General features: G+C 39.3%; 1 protein-coding gene across 1 annotated transcript in view; it reads left to right on the forward strand.

Moving 5' to 3' along the window:
- LOC141445712 (GTPase-activating protein skywalker-like) overlaps positions 1–15,197 on the forward strand; it is a 34,108-nt gene extending 18,911 nt beyond the window's left edge. The window contains exon 3 of the mRNA XM_074111602.1: positions 14,884–15,197. Within this exon, the coding sequence (XP_073967703.1) occupies positions 14,884–15,197 (314 nt within the window). The remainder of the gene's footprint in view (positions 1–14,883) is intronic.
- The last annotated feature ends 2,661 nt before the right edge of the window (positions 15,198–17,858 follow it).

Here is a 17,858-nt window from a genome sequence, read left to right on the forward strand (position 1 = left end):
TGTTAGTTGACTCCGTTTTAGATTTTTGAGAATAACTATACTCGTATGTATTATGTATCCACCTCAGCCGAAACAGCAATTTCTGGCTTCTTATTATTAAAAGGATTCGCAAGCTCGTACCAAGAATCGCCTACTTCTAGGCCTAAGCATCAATGTAGTAAAGGCAACTGGGTGGAATCAACTACATACATAAAATAAAATGCTATTAAGTCATAATCTTCTTTTTATCGTAGTCTGGTAAATTCATATGCAACGAAAATGCCTTCTGTTAAGTCTTTAACGTACACATTACTCATAAACGCAAACAGAGATGCTATTGAGAGAATCTTTATCGCATTATGCTAAGCGCTTGATAGATAAGGCACTCCTGTGTTATCGCATTATCTTCTCTGAGATTTCCGACTGATAACATGGATCTTATTAACAGAGTTGATGGGAAAGTTTGTATGCTGATAACGGGGGCTGTGAGATATCTTTGCTAACTTTGCCACCATTTGAGCTAGGGTTGTAACGGAGATCTTCTTAGCGGAGGTTAGGAGCTTCGTCACCGAGGAAGCGGAGGTTAACGGAGGCAACAGTGTGAGTGGAAGTGTAGAAACTCAAAAATGTTTATTTCAAATTGGTAGGGTCATACATAGCACACCTATAATCTTAATTAAGAAGGGGAACTTATATTTCACGAACAACAGTTTCGCAGCTTTGTAACCTTTATTTGTTATATTTAAAAATTAAGCACGCGTTGTATGTCCACGTAAATAAACCTCCTCTACAACTCCGCAAAAATTTGACGGAGGAAGATGCGGAGGCGGAAGTAAGATTTATTGCGGAAGTTCTGCAGTTACGGAGACGGAGTCGAAGTTCCGATACAGCCCTATTTGAGACCATCATAGTTATATCACTGAGATTTGATAGCAAGATTTAACCACCAGGCAATAATAACCACTTTGAGGCGCGTCTCGTATAGGTAATGCCACGAGAGTTGAAGTGAATGATTACACGCACAGCTACAAAAAGAACTGACGGCACAAAAGAAGAACGAATAAAATGAATGACTAGATAAATGTCAAAATCCTGCTTATGTTTTTTTTTATTTGATTGTATAACCTGTCTTATTTTCTGTGGCAATAAATGTTTTTTTTTTTAAGTAAATATGATTTTAATATAATGATGCCAATATGCTGTGTAAACTAATCTCTGCTATGATTACAAAAAATTGTTAGTTATTTTTTTTTGCTGACCAACTCGAAACTTCCGAGCACTGTGGTTAAATAAAATACCTGCTTGGAATTCAATGAACCCAATCGAGGAAAACCATTCCGGACAAGATGGGGAAACCGATAGTAGAAAAAAATGATTTGGTAGAACTGGACGGACGCATGATGTTTCATCGTCAGCGAATTAATCATTTATTGCGAGCCCGGGAAAAACCTATCCCATATCCTTCAACCTAAGACCCAGAGTATAGCTACAATATTTTGAACATAATGTCTAACCAACGTGGACTGACGACATCGTGAGAATTGCGGGAAAACGGTGGATGCAAGTGGCGAGTTGTCATTCATTGTGGCGGTCTAGGGGGAGGCCTTTGTTCAGCTGTGGACGTCTTCCGGCTGATGATGATGATGATGATGATATCTAACCAAATGTCAACTTCTCTTGATTGCCATTCAGTTTAAAATTCTTGTATTAAAAATTAAATTTGACGCGGGGCCAAAGGAAATTTGACGTACCATTATACCTAGTTTTGGAAATGATTTGGGTCTTCACCTGTAATGTGGCAATTTGTTGTTGCTGATTTTTTAATAAATAAAATTTAAAAGAGACTGACTGGAATAAAAATCCGATGTACCATCAGACAAATAAGTGTTCTATCAATTTTTAAACAAGTTCCTATCAAATGAATATGTCGCTAAAGTCGAACTTTCAAGTTGACAGACACGTCTATTGGCATTATTGTTTTGTGACATGCAAACGATTATCAACTTTAGGGTGGTAGACCACATATTTGGCTGATGGTACCACGAAACTTGTGTGTGAAAAAAGTAGTCTAAAATTTTAATTGGTCTGTAGTTGGGTGGCAATATTGACTACTATTGAATGGTATCGTCGAGTCACGTGATTTCGAAAATCGGTCCCCCTCATACAGAAAGAAATTTCTACCGAGACGGTTCCCATATCGCGCGCGAAATAGACAATACAAGCTTCCTCCTTTTCGATAAGGTACATGGCAAAAAATAGAGACCGATGTATTTCTGTACATGCTCGCAATTATACCGGCCGTTACACAAACCACACAACGCGTAATCAAAGCAAATTAGAAAGAGCCCGCTTACACAAGTTCTCTGAACAAACATGCTTCGATGGTCCTAGATAATGCAAGTATCCGATATATCACTCCCCTTCTCGCGCGCTACGTGTGACAGAGACGAGTATACACATCGTGAGAACTGAATGAAAATTAAGTGGGGGGGCCATGCGCTTACGCACGTGGTGGGGAAGTCACGCCACCTGGCGAAAGGCAAACGGGGGTCCCCATTGGATTAGTTGGCTTGATGATTACTGCAATTAGAGCAGAATTAGGCTACAGCAGTAAAAGGAAAATTAACTTGCTATCCTACATGGCTGTTTAGCGAAGTCGTTGGCCTAGTTTTTAAGTTTGTTAAATGAAACAAAATTACACATTAGAGACGCTGTTTTGAATTACTGCCATAAATTGCGCATACTTAAGATTTTATTAGGTCGTTAAACGATTGTCTGTATTTAATGTTGAGGTTGGCATTGCCTTTGATTTGAGTCATTTTCAATAGAACTGTGTTTATCGCAACAAATCGCATTGCATTCATTTTGTAAATGTATATTGCCATTTGCCACAATGCCTAATGACTGCACCATCTCGTTTTGATAGGTGATGATTAAGCTTTATTAAGTAGCAACTGCGAATCTGAAAGATCTACACCGTATATAATTTGCATTTGCAACCTGTTGCCCGAAACCTCCGTATTAAATGCATTCATTAGGACGCGCTTTTAATTGACCACTATGACTGGGAAAAAACTAGCGGAAAAACGCACTGATTGGCGCAAACTTGTATTGGAGGGTCGCAAGTATGATGAAGCCTGGTTTAAGAAGCGTCAAGTATCGCCGTGTTCGTACACGCCGTCATGTATTTATATAGAACCTTGTACTATCGCTCTGTCGCGGCGATAATAACGCGGCGTTAGTGGCGTCAGTGTCGCTTGGCTCGGAACTTTACCTTTAGGGCAGAATGCTACTATATTTGTTTGTAGATGATAGTTGGAACTACTGAAACAGTTACAAAAACACGAATAATAACTATATTAACTTTTGAAAATTGCAAAATATCGATGTAACGACGGTGAAGTTGCTGGAACAGTTATTTTTTCAAAAATAGAAGTATTTTTTATTTTACAATTGTTTAACTGTTGTTATTAGGGACACTACAGGTAACAAATAAGACTGTCTTGATAAAATAAACGATCAGGCAATCCTTCGCCGATCTTTGCGTTATTGATTCGCGCCCGGGAAAGTCCCAGATGAGTAATCCCAACAGTAACTAGTTACAATAGTCATAAATAAGATAAGCTGTTCCAGTTGCATGGTTTGCTTTTTTTTTTTTACTATATCTTTAAACGAGAAATTCTTGTGTTGTGTCAACTTGTGACAACTTGTGTCAGACGTAACTTGTTTTTATTTATTTATTGTATTAACGTTTTACTTTTAAAGCTTAATTTACGTATCTTTTACGTAGCTCGGTCGCCCAGGTACAATATCATATTTGGTATACCGTGACCAAAAATAGTGGTTACTAACATAGGTTCTCTATAATTTAATGTGCGTCTTAAAAACAAGAAATAAACACCTAGAAACTGTAAAAGTACCTATTCACAATTGTAATAGTCTAGTCAGAGTAGTCTGACCTAATCTAGCTTTACAAGTTAGATGTCTTAATATGTAATGTTTATATTGCTTAGTGTGCAGTGTTCAAAACAGTTATTGTATTGTTGATGTAACGTGATTGTTAAATTAATAATTTTATGGGAGATCAAATTGTGGAATAAATAACCTTACCAACAAAAAGTTGGAAAACCCCCGACTTTGTTACTTCAAAGTTCAATATCTCAAAAACGGCTAAGCCGATTTTGATAAAACATGTCTAAGAACCTGCTTTCAATTAAAAAAAACGCATTTAAATCGGTCCACCCGTTTAAGAGCTACAGTGCCACAGACAGACAGACAGGCACACACACAGACACATAGACACGCATAGCGGTCAAACTTATAACACCCCTCTTGCTTCGGGGGTTAAGAACATTTTCAGCAAAATAATTAGATGAACCTTTGTGTAAACCTGATTAAATTCTTTCCAACATGCTTCACGTGCTTCCAAATAAAGATAGTACTTCAAAATAAATTGCGTCACCTCAAAATCAATTCCAATAAGTACACGTGCTTAGGTTATATGTTACGCCCTCCAGACATCACTTGTTCTGAGATGTAGACGACTCTTGAGTGACACTCCAGTAAACGAATCAATGCTGAGTACTGAGAGTAGGTTAAGTAAGTACCTACGGCTTCGCAGCGTTTCAACTGTCTCTTTGATTTATTCAAAATTGACGAATATGTCCATGAACTGAAATCAATTATATTGCTATGAAGACGGCCACAAACACCTGCTGCAGAGTAGCGATTTTAAGTAAAGGTAGCATTCTGATGTTGACGTGTGGACGCTCGCTATAGTATATCATATCTATCTATCCCCATCCCCCGTCCCCTTCCTTGCCTTGTGACAGAATGAAATGGTGAAAAATAAATGTTGTTACCTATCGCTCATCGCTCAATCTCGTGCCTCCGACTGCATTTCATCGTATTGCATTAAATTTCGAAGGACATGTTTCAAGTTAAACGTTTGTGTTTGGTCTTGTATCGATTTATTTCATTGAATTCAGTTAGCTTTTTATTGTTTAAATTTTTGTCTTGTTGCCACCAAACAAACAAGTTAAAACGGTGGTTGTGCTTCGTTAGTCTAACAACTGGTAGCATGGTGTACGGTTGTGTCACTCTGAAGATGAGCTCTGGTTGAGTTCGAAACGCGTCAGTGTAGTGTGGTGGTGGTGATAGATGGGTTTGTGTGATTTGTGTGTGTTCTTACAGTGTGGAGGTGGAGGAACTGCATGAACACGCATGTTTTGCATAAGCTTAGCTATCGTAAGGCCGCGGGTGAGCAAGGAAATTCTTTTAGTTCATTTATTAGAAAGTTACGATTTTCTTGTGAATTTCAGTTGCCAAATCATCTCAGGACTTTTCTGTAGACTGACTTACTGTTCGGACGCAGTGAGCCAAAGTGGGCCAAGGCCTCCAATACCAGACTACGCCATGCTTTATGATCGTGGGCCAACTCTTGTCAGCCTTTGACCTCGAGATCTGTAGAAATCAGGCTTTTTCGCATAACTTTAAAATGTTCTACCTGGTAGCCCTTTAGCTACCAGAGCTGCCAGACCAGGTAGGAAATTTTAAAGTCATGAGTAAAAGCACGGGAATTTTTCGTGTTTTCCCCCAGTTTCAAAGTAAAAAAAATATTGGACAGAGTTAAATTGAATTCACCAGCTGAAACAGCATGGAAAGATCAAAGATGCGTATACCTACCGTGGGTATAGATTCTATACTATAGAATAGATAGAACATCATTATTAAGTTATTAGTTTGATATTAATGTGTCTATGCCTAACAAAGCTGTTTTTGAAAAAAAAAATATTTTGGGGAAGTAATAAAATAAATCAATTCAACTAGTGTTATTAAACTCTGTAGTAAGTAATACTTTAAAGAGGATAATATTGGTCTTCCTTTGAAGATTGGTACAACTGTAAAAAAATCTCAAGATCGCAAAACGCGAACGTACACACAAAGGGATTAAAATCTCGGCTGAATTTTAGTACATCTATTTATACCCTGACCATGCCTTCTGCATGAAGCATTTGGATCGGCATTCGACATCGGATGCGCGTGAGTCGATTCGTTGGAACAGTTTCAAAGCCAAGAGTTTTCCTTTACGACTACGCTGAATCCCATTAATTGTTTTCCTTGCTCTAAAAAATAAACAGTTTTCGAATAATTTGCTTTTATATTTCGGATTCACGCTTCATGACAAATTTATTAAGCCTGATTCAGATTTATAAGAACAAAGGATTTCAGACACTGCACGCAGATTGTTTAAAAGTTCTCTTTCGATATGCTAAGCCAAGGATGAAATCTGCAAGATGAAACTATTGCTTGAAAAGTATATTGATGCCGGAGACAATGGACTCTCCGAAACTTCCTAAAGCATGTAACGAAAAAAAAACTGTAAAATTCAAACGGCTGTGAGTTGTATCCCAAACAAGATGGCTGCCATTTTCATGTTGTAGTATGAAGTGTCATTCTTACCTTTTTTATTCCTATAGAGAGAATTTAGATATTCGCATTATTCAGTTGCCAGAATGCACAGAAGACAACGCCGCGAGAAAGTCGTTTCCAAATGGCGTGAAAATCCGCAACGTCCTACATGTTTCATCGCAAAGGATTTAAAATTACCCTGAAGTTCCGTTGATTTCATACTGAAAAACTACCTTAGTTCGTTGTCTCTTGAAGAGCAGCCCCGAAGTGGCAGAACTCAAGGAGCAAGTGACCCTACACTACCCTACTTGGCAAAAAGATAATAAACTGTATTAGGCGAAATCGAAGCATGTCCGTCAGAGATATCGCGAAAAAATGCGGACAAACGCGACTATGGTGCAAAAAGCTAAGAGGAGAGCGGGTATGCAGACGCATGAGAAAGTCAAGAAAGCTGAGGTTACGGAAAAACAGCGTTCAGTAATAAAAACTCGGACTCGAAAACTATACGATTTTCTACGCACAAAAAATTGCATTTGATAATCGATGATGAAACGTCAAAGCTGACTTTTCCACGCTACCCGGTCCACAATTTTACACGGCAATTAAAGAACTACAAAACAACTAAAACTCTTTCTGACTCGGAAACCACTGTTAGTTTGAAAATTTGGCGAAAAGTTTCTGGTGTAGCAGGCAATCTGCGAATGTGGCGACAAAAGCTCAATTTTTGACACAAAAGGTACGCTAAACAGATAAATTTATATTAAAGAATGCCTGAAGAAGCGACTGCTGCCTTTTTTTTTTGGAAAATACAATGTTCCTGCACTGTATCTGGCCTGATCTCGCCCCAGCTCACTACGCAAAGGACACCATAAAATTCCTTAAGGATCACAACATTGATTTTGTACCCAAGGAACTGAACCCACCAAACGTCCCGCAGTGCCGTCCAATCGAGCACTACTGGGCTCAAGTCAAAGGCATCTTAAAAAAGACAGGTCAAGTTGCCAAAAACATCGACGACTTCCGTAGGAAGTGGAATGCTGCAGCCAAGAAGGTCAAAAGAAGCTCGGTAAAAACTGAAATGGAAGACATTAGGAAGAAGCTGTTTCGCGAGTACTAAAAGTACAGTAATCAAAATAAAAACTAAATTTAATCCTTTTTGAATGTTGCTATTAATTTTACTAAAACTATAATATATAGTTACTTAATTATTAGATTGGATTTTTGACAATTGAATTTGTCAGTTTTATTTCGTTACACCCTTTAAGTCGCGTCGCGGTGTTTGTGATGAAAAATAAATAAAATAAAAAAATAAAAGAATATTTATTCACAAAGCCAAAAATATAACATAACAAAATACAAAGAAAGAAACAGATAAAACATAATTTGTGAAGAGGTAAAGGACTCAGCAGAGCTGCTGGTTTTCGGTCCTCACCTTGAAGAAGGAAATGGTAGTGTGGCTGACAATAAGCAAAACACTACCTAAAACGTAATAAAAAAAGAAAAAAAATCAATTCAAATAGAATAGAGAATGGACTAAAAGTTATCAGAGTAATATTCGGAGTAAAAGAAAACGAAATATCTATTGAGTAGTCTTGTTAGGTTTAGCTTATACATAGCAAGAACCCAATAGTGACGATACGGTAAAGGTCTTTTGTATCTGGGTAGTACCTAGGTAGGTAGGGAGGGGTTTCTTGATTTGAGTATTAAACATGACATAGTTTAAATAAGAGATTTATTAAGACGTCGATATGACACATCCCAACAATGTTATTGTTTACTGCATTCACATAACCGGCAACAATGTAGCCAACCAGTGACATCTATATTCTGCTTCGCCAACTTGAAACTCCGCCTCGTATCAAGTAACGATCGCGCAAGATTTAATTGCAATACTTACAATTTCCGATAGATGTCGGTGTTCGCACACTAAGAACGTTCAACGTACGTGATTATCAGGTGGTTTTATGTATAGTAAATATATAGCTCCTGACCTGGGGTAATATGTTGTATAATGCATCAAATACCTTTACGAGTATAATGATCTTTGTTGTGGTGTCGTGTATTTAATAACTTTGATTAGCGGCCGCTTATGCTATGACTTATGTCTCTCCTTAAAAGATACATGACATGAACACCTTTTAGACGATATAGTAGAGATATAAATAGTTTCTTCGTTGAATACAAAATAATGCAATTGTTCCATTGTTCTGGATATACTTTCATTCGGAGATAGTTGAGTTAAGGTGACTCTTCAAAGTTCAACTCTTTTGATTCTGCTGCTCTACAGAATCACAGATTACTATAAGATTCGCTTTAATAGAAATGGTACATAGCCTATTAGTGCCATTATATGTCAATATGTCCTTTTGTTTACGCTTGCCAATGAAAACATTGTCTACTTATAATATAATAACTATGTCTATAGTTTGTGTATTGGGATTTACTTTAACGAATTACGGCTATTGACTGAGTAACTAGTTCTTTTAAGAAGCTAATTCTTTTTTAAGATTTCGGAAATAAATATCTCATCGGAATTTGTGTCCTTGTCTTGTATGAGGGTGAAATTATTAAGCACCTCTAAAAGGAACATCGCTTAGGTTGAGGTAGAGATATAGGTGTACTGACGTTGCGGCAAAATATTTTTCGCCAAATTTCACTTCCCAAAAAACTTATCGCAGTAGTTTCTTTTCCCAAACGAATCTTTAGCATATTTACATTTTATTCATTTGGTCAAATTATCGTTTGGCATAATTTTACTTTGTCAAATTTTATTACGGCAAACGTTTATTAAGCAAACGTTTTCTTTTGGCTAATATTCCAAAAAAATGTTTGTTCAAAATGACATTTCACACAAGCCAACCACAGAAACCACCTGCTACCAGAAAAGTAGGTTAGATTAGGTTAGACCTGCGTCTTCCACAGAAACGAACTGCTATCAGAATAGTAGGTTGGGTTAGGTTAGGTTACAGCTGCGCCCCGCACAGAAACGAACTGCTCCCAGAAAAGTAGGTTATTATGTTATGCTATATTTTGGGAAGAGTACGTTATGCCAAACGATACATTTGACTAAATAATACTTGGTAATATGAAACTTGACCAAGTAATTTTTTGTGAAACAATAATTTGCCAAAAGAAATATATTAACTGTAAAATTGCGATAAGTTTTCTTGGCAAATTTAATAATTTGAGTAATTTTTTTTGGGTTGTGATACTTTGGGAAAAGTTTTTTGCCCATACATTAATAATCTAGCGGTATAACTTACTTTGACTTCGTTACGTTTTTTAGGATGTAAGTGAATTATGGATGTAAATGATTAGCGATCATGAATAAATAATTATCTGTTTCGACTTCGTTAGTGTTCGAAATGTTTCTTAAGTAAACGAATTTATGTATTATATATTACAAACTAACTTGTTCATTGATTAAATTATGTCATTTCAATGATGCTTAGGGTTACATTGAAGTAGAGTGTCTACCCACGTGAATTATTAACTCTAGAAATGATTTAATCAGTTCGTAAAAAAAACCCTAATAAGATAGACAAATAATACTTAAAATAAATTATAACTAAAAATAAGGTATTTACTGACAGTAACAGTGACGTGTGTGTGTGTGTGTGTGTGTGTGTGTGTGTGTGTGTGTGTGTGTGTGTGTGTGTGTGTGTGTGTGTGTGTGTGTGTGTGTGTGTGTGTGTGTGTGTGTGTGTTGTGTGTGTGTGTGTGTGTGTGTGTGTGTGTGTGTGTGTGTGTGTGTGTGTGTGTGTGTGTGTGTGTGTGTGTGTGTGTGTGTGTGTGTGTGTGTGTGTGTGTGTGTGTGTGTGTGTGGTGTGTGTGTGTGTGTGTGTGTGTGTGTGTGTGTGTGTGTGTGTGTGTGTGTGTGTGTGTGTGTGTGTGTGTGTGTGTGTGTGTGTGTGTGTGTGTGTGTGTGTGTGTGTGTGTGTGTGTGTGTGTGTGTGTGTGTGTGTGTGTGTGTGTGTGTGTGTGTGTGTGTGTGTGTGTGTGTGTGTGTGTGTGTGTGTGTGTGTGTGTGTGTGTGTGTGTGTGTGTGTGTGTGTGTGTGTGTGTGTGTGTGTGTGTGTGTGTGTGTGTGTGTGTGTGTGTGTGTGTGTGTGTGTGTGTGTTGTGTGTGTGTGTGTGTGTGTGTGTGTGTGTGTGTGTGTGTGTGTGTGTGTGTGTGTGTGTGTGTGTGTGTGTGTGTGTGTGTGTGTGTGTGTGTGTGTGTGTGTGTGTGTGTGTGTGTGTGTGTGTGTGTGTGTGTGTGTGTGTGTGTGTGTGTGTGTGTGTGTGTGTGTGTGTGTGTGTGTGTGTGTGTGTGTGTGTGTGTGTGTGTGTGTGTGTGTGGTGTGTGTGTGTGTGTGTGTGTGTGTGTGTGTGTGTGTGTGTGTGTGTGTGTGTGTGTGTGTGTGTGTGTGTGTGTGTGTGTGTGTGTGTGTGTGTGTGTGTGTGTGTGTGTGTGTGTGTGTGTGTGTGTGTGTGTGTGTGTGTGTGTGTGTGTGTGTGTGTGTGTGTGTGTGTGTGTGTGTGTGTGTGTGTGTGTGTGTGTGTGTGTGTGTGTGTGTGTGTGTGTGTGTGTGTGTGTGTGTGTGTGTGTGTGTGTGTGTGTGTGTGTGTGTGTGTGTGTGTGTGTGTGTGTGTGTGTGTGTGTGTGTGTGTGTGTGTGTGTGTGTGTGTGTGTGTGGTGTGTGTGTGTGTGTGTGTGTGTGTGTGTGTGTGTGTGTGTGTGTGTGTGTGTGTGTGTGTGTGTGTGTGTGTGTGTGTGTGTGTGTGTGTGTGTGTGTGTGTGTGTGTGTGTGTGTGTGTGTGTGTGTGTGTGTGTGTGTGTGTGTGTGTGTGTGTGTGTGTGTGTGTGTGTGTGTGTGTGTGTGTGTGTGTGTGTGTGTGTGTGTGGTGTGTGTGTGTGTGTGTGTGTGTGTGTGTGTGTGTGTGTGTGTGTGTGTGTGGTGTGTGTGTGTGTGTGTGTGTGTGTGTGTGTGTGTGTGTGTGTGTGTGTGTGTGTGTGTGTGTGTGTGTGTGTGTGTGTGTGTGTGTGTGTGTGTGTGTGTGTGTGTGTGTGTGTGTGTGTGTGTGTGTGTGTGTGTGTGTGTGTGTGTGTGTGTGTGTGTGTGTGTGTGTGTGTGTGTGTGTGTGTGTGTGTGTGTGTGTGTGTGTGTGTGTGTGTGTGTGTGTGTGTGTGTGTGTGTGTGTGTGTGTGTGTGTGTGTGTGTGTGTGTGTGTGTGTGTGTGTGTGTGTGTGTGTGTGTGTGTGTGTGTTGTGTGTGTGTGTGTGTGTGTGTGTGTGTGTGTGTGTGTGTGTGTGTGTGTGTGTGTGTGTGTGTGTGTGTGTGTGTGTGTGTGTGTGGTGTGTGTGTGTGTGTGTGTGTGTGTGTGTGTGTGTGTGTGTGTGTGTGTGTGTGTGTGTGTGTGTGTGTGTGTGTGTGTGTGTGTGTGTGTGTGTGTGTGTGTGTGTGTGTGTGTGTGTGTGTGTGTGTGTGGTGTGTGTGTGTGTGTGTGTGTGTGTGGTGTGTGTGTGTGTGTGTGTGTGTGTGTGTGTGTGTGTGTGTGTTGTGTGTGTGTGTGTGTGTGTGTGTGTGTGTGTGTGTGTGTGTGTGTGTGTGTGTGTGGTGTGTGTGTGTGTGTGTGTGTGTGTGTGTTGTGTGTGTGTGTGTGTGTGTGTGTGTGTGTGTGTGTGTGTGTGTGTGTGTGTGTGTGTGTGTGTGTGTGTGTGTGTTGTGTGTGTGTGTGTGTGTGTGTTGTGTGTGGTGTGTGTGTGTGTGTGTGTGTGTGTGTGTGTGTGTGGTGTGTGTGTGTGTGTGTGTGTGTGTGTGTGGTGTGTGTGTGTGTGTGTGTGTGTGTGTGTGTGTGTGTGTGTGTGTGTGTGTGTGTGTGTGGTGTGTGTGTGTGTGTGTGTGTGTGTGTGTGTGTGTGTGTGTGGTGTGTGTGTGTGTGTGTGTGTGTGTGTGTGTGTGTGTGTGTGTGTGTGTGTGTGTGTGTGTGTGTGTGTGTGTGTGTGTGTGTATTATTTGGTACTGGAGTTTATCCGCGGCTTCGCACGCCTAAACTATTCGATCTAGTAGTTACAATTGAAATTCCGGGATTTTACAAAATTCCTCTGGGAATTCCCAAAATTTAGATCGTGGTCTTCATTGAGGTTGTGTCACAGGTTGTGTCAAGAACAACTATACAAAAAACCCAAAATTTCAATACTCTAAACCCAGCGGTTGAAATTTCAAGATTTTATCTCTATCCCGTGGGAATATCGGGATAAAAAGTAGCTTATGTGTTATTCCAGACGCGCAGCTACATCCCAAATTTTCTGACTCAAAGCCCAGCGGTTGTTATTTCGAGATTTTATCCGTAACCAGTGGGAATATCGGGATAAAAAGTAGCCTATATATTATTTCAGATGTAGCTTACCTACATACCAAATTTCATGATTCTTAACCCAGCGGCTATTATTTCGAGATTTTATCCCTATCCCGTGGGAATATCGGGATAAAAAGTAGCTTATATGTTAATCCAGGGTATATATTACCTGTGTCCCAAATTTAATTTAAATCCGTTCAGTAGTTTTTGCGTGAAAGAGTAACGAACATACATCCAAACAAACATCCATCCATACAAACTTTCGCGTTAAGTAAGAAAAGTAAGATAATAAGATTTGATCTGGTATTTGATATCACTCCACGAGTTCCTGAGAAAAGGATCTCGACTCGACAAACAGACATTTAAATAGTCGTACAACGAAATGTTTTTATAAGTAATGGTTCTTTTTCCGTTTGTGGTAACGGAACATTACGAGAGTATAAAGGCTAAACAGAAATAGTGCCACGGTACTAATAGAGACAATTGTGCACACAAACTTACCCTCCTTTTTATTATAGTATACGTATAGTTATACGAAATTTTGTTTTTATTTAACCGTGCGTCGATTAGGTACGGCGTCTTCGCCGAGACTGCGGTTATAGATAACCTCGCTTTATCATCGGCTAATGTTTAACTTAACACTTCCACCTCCCGCGGCTGGTTTTATACAATACAAAATACAATTTAGTTAGTTTATTAACTACGAATTTAAAAACGATTTATTCAGCAATAGAAACACAAGACAAAAATATTGAATGCCAAAAGGTAAATAGTTTCAAGTTTTTTTTTTTTTTTGTTTGGCATTTCTTTGTTTACCTATATGTGCCTATGTGCGTGGGTTTTATTGCATATCTTATGTATTTAAAGTTAATGTGTAACGTTTTGTGATTAAAATGATTATTGTTGGCAATGACATAGTATTTGTTTATACCAATTTCAGTAAGGTATTTTTACATGTATTGTTATTTTTACTTGAACGTTGATTAACTCTAGTTTTTTTTCTTCATTTTTTACATTCTATAAGCCAACTATTACCTTAGTTAGCCCGTAAATGCTATGTTTTTTTTCTTATTTTTTACAATCTATAAGCCAGCCACTATTACCTTAGTTAGCTAGCCCTTAAAAGGTCCGTTGGTTACTAAGAGCTATTTTGATTATCTTATTATGTCTGTATGTTATATACTGAATGTATTTTCTTCACAATTTCATTTTGTTACGGCTGATTTTTCCGGTATTCCAACTTGGTCCATTTTAGCGGTTTTAGACATTAATAAATGTATGCGTAAGAAAACGAGGAAAATATTTCAAGACAATGTAGAAGAGAAAGTCTTCCTAAATTATTGCTTTTACACGTGATGGAGGCGTGGGATTATTAAATAAAGTACCAGAGAGCTCCACTTAAGACTAGCGTACGGCACTTGTATGTTAACACTCCTGGCATTGGGCCAATGTTGCGTTTTGTGGTGATTTAATAATGTTCTATTATTACGATCCGTGCACCTTACGTACCTACGTCGTGCGTGACGTGCGCGAGTACAAATATAGATAAACTTGAAATGTTTACTTATATGGTCTTGTTTATCACTTTTTAACATTTTCCGTATATAGGGATTGGGTTTTTTTAATTTGAAAATTGGCTTTTTATGGTTAAAATTCAAGTTGAAAATTAATTTTTAAAGTGATGGTAGGTAATGCTTTTCTTAGGGCTTTATTTATTATTATTGTTATTGAAATAATACACTAGCTACTGCTAGTACTTGTGACTTGTGTGTTGTGTTGTGTTTTGTTTAAAAAGTTTCATTTAGTTATTTAATTTCTTCTACATTATTAGTAACTAGCAATAAATTAAGATTATAATAATAAATTTAATTAAATAACAATTTTCAGTTTTATTGTTGTTTTAAAATATATCTGGCGTCAGAAACCCCGTGCGCGTTGCACGGTTAGATAAACAATCGAAGTGTGACAGGGCGCTATCGCATTTTCTGCGGAGGCTGGCGCGCAGTGCCGGCGGCGCGCGCGCACCGAAAGCATGTGCCTCATGCCACCGCGATGTACATAGAACCGGCCGCTTTCCGCGCCCCAAGCGCAGAATCCCTCGCGTCAGTCACCCCGTTTGGACACAGTGCTTACCCACTCCCCTATTCGCAGGGAAGAAAGCACCCCTCAAGACCTACGACGAAGTACAGCCGCTCCTCCAGCAGAGCAGGAAACGAGAGCTGAAGATACTCATCAGAGAAAACTCCTGGCCGATCAACAGCCCCGTCCGCGCCTCGCTCTGGCCGGCTCTCTGCCGGCAGCACCAGCATGGCAAATCCATGCTTGACGGGTTCTACTGGGACATGGTCACGCAGGTCAGTGCTCTCTCGTTACGCAAGCCTGTAGGTTATCTGATGGCCCAAGGTCACATGTATTTACTTTGTTTGGTCGACGCAGCGTTCCGTGATAAGAAAGTGGCCTTGTAGATTCGGTAGGATGATTTCCATTCACACGGTGTTCGGTTGTCTAACATAATTGATTCATTCTAGTCACGTGACGCCTCCTGTTTTATTTGGCTGAATCAAACAGTTCGTTGGTCCTCGCACGTGTTTCGCAATTTAGGAACAAAATTATTGAGCATGAAACAATCTTTATTGTGCGATAATGACTGTAGTTCAACAGCACAAAATGCCGACTCGTCACAAGAAACCGCCGTTTGCGATAAAATTAGATAAGGCTTCCATAAGTTTTGAAAGAAATATACGAAATAACAAATAGATTCTATTTCTAGATTTGTCCGCTTAATCTTAACAGAATGCTACTGTATCACGAAAATACTTATCCAGCGGTTTTTACCAGTCATATAATAAATAAAATAAGCCTAGATATAAGTTTAATTTTTGTAGCTCTAGCTAGATGTTTGTATGCTTAATGGTTATGCCTGGATAGGTGCCAAGTCAGGTTCTTTATCGGTTCGTTTGTAGGTTACAAGAGTTTTTTTTCTCTAAACATCCAACACAGACCTTGCATCTATCCGGAATAAGAAGTATCCTATTTACTAGAATTTAAATAAGATTTAATTTTTAACGAAATGGCTCTAGCATTCCAACTCGGCGATTCGACACCTCAGTATTATCTCATTTGTGATCTTCGGATTGTTTATTTACTTTTTGCACAACTTTGTAAATACAGAAGGTGTACTGACCTAATAACATCTCCACCGGTCAACAATAATCCAAACAAAATTTTAAAACAATGCATGGACAAACAAAAATCTAAACATCTTATTATTTGTTGGTTTAGTTACCTTCTGATTATTCAAAATGGACTGGTTATGTATGGCCAACGTTCACATAAGCAATGTCTGTATTTTTGGCGTATTTCTGTGTGTGCAATGGGTATGATCACTGCACATTACAAATAAAGCTAACCGCTTCAGCGTTCACGCTCTCTTACGGCCAGGGGCCACAGGAACTACTACGAAACTCGAAAATCGAAGTTCGTATCGCACCGTCCCTTTCACTCGCGTCTTATATGACATAAGCTTCAGCGGGACGGCAACATACGAAGTTCGAGTTTTGCGCTTTGTGGTATAAGGCCTGCAGGGCTACTACGAAACTCGTAACTCGAAGTTCGTGTCGTGCAGTCCCTCTGACACTTATACTATTTAATACGAGAGCAAAAGGGACCACACGACACGAACTTCGAGTTTCGAGTTTCGTAGTAGCCCTGCTGGCCTTATTCAAAATTCGAACTTCGTATCGTGCCATCCCACTCACGCTAATTATAATTTAATAGGAGCGTAAAAGGGACGGTATGATATGCCTCGATTAGGCACGACGAAATATAATTCCATTTCAACAGAGTAAAGATGTAGATGTTTTTATATGGTTATCTTGATCGCACTGTGCGCCTGTCATTCGCCCCTGTTTACGACATCAACGCACGCGCACTCTTCGCGACTTCTACGGCGCATTGCATAGCATTTCACCGGGCGCGTTGCGAATTTCTGTCTACGATGTTTTCAATTATCTTCTTTCTTTTAGGTCAGTAAAAAGAGATGAAATTTTTTTATCGGAAACTTGTTTTATTATAGGACTCTAATTATTATTTTTTCCTGTGCCTATGTTCCCGCTGCAGGGCGCATGCCTCCTCTCAAAATGAGAGGGATTGAACCGTAGTTCCCACGTCGGCCCAGTGCGGATAACGAACTTCACACATACCATTGAATTTCTTCGCAGGTGTGTGATGGTTTCCTCAAGATTTTTCTTTTGCCGCAAAGCTCATGGTTAATATCAAATGTAATTTTGGCCATAAATTCCGAAAAACTCAGGTTTACTAGGCCGGGCTCGAACAAGCGATCCACTGCTTGAGAGGCCCTAGGTCAAACCACAAAATGACACGACTGTTTTTTTATTACACAAAGTTGAAATTAACGTCAACCCTTCGGTATCCTTAAACTCTTCTTGATAAAATTAAAAGGAGATTGCAACTAACTGATTCTACCGATTGTCAAAAAAATATAATAATTGGAAAATAAACTTTCTATTGATTTAGTCAAAAGAGTTTGTCGTTATTTAAAACCTAGCAGGTGCAGGTGGTAGGGCCTTGTGCAAGGTCCGCCCGGATTGCTACCACCATCTTGCTCGCTAATCCTGCCGTGAAGTAGCAGTGCTTGCACTGTTGTGTTTCGGCGTGGAGAGTAACACAGCCGGTGAAATTACTGGCACTTGAGGTATCCCATCTTAGGCCTCTAGGTTGGCAACGCATCTGCAATACCCCTGGTGTTGCAGATGTTTATGGGCGGTGGTGATCTCTTACCATCAGGAGACCCACTTGCTCGTTTGCCATCCAGTCAAATAAACAAAAATGCTGATGTTTGACTAGTCATTATTACCTTTATCAAAACTCGTGCGCAGTATAATAGTAGGTATCTTACCGCAGTGCGCATTTTTACAATTTTGTGTACATTTGCCTAGTTTAGTCATTTTGGTTTAGTCAGATTGTTATTTAAATAATGACCGCACGGACGTCATCAACGAAAACCCGTAAAAAAACCGGCTCGATATATTTCTTTACATACACACACGCACGCACGCACGCACGCAACACGCACGCACACACACACACACACACACACACACACC

This window comes from Choristoneura fumiferana, chromosome 3 (assembly GCF_025370935.1).
Source record: "Choristoneura fumiferana chromosome 3, NRCan_CFum_1, whole genome shotgun sequence".
Taxonomy (NCBI): Eukaryota; Metazoa; Arthropoda; class Insecta; order Lepidoptera; family Tortricidae; genus Choristoneura; species Choristoneura fumiferana.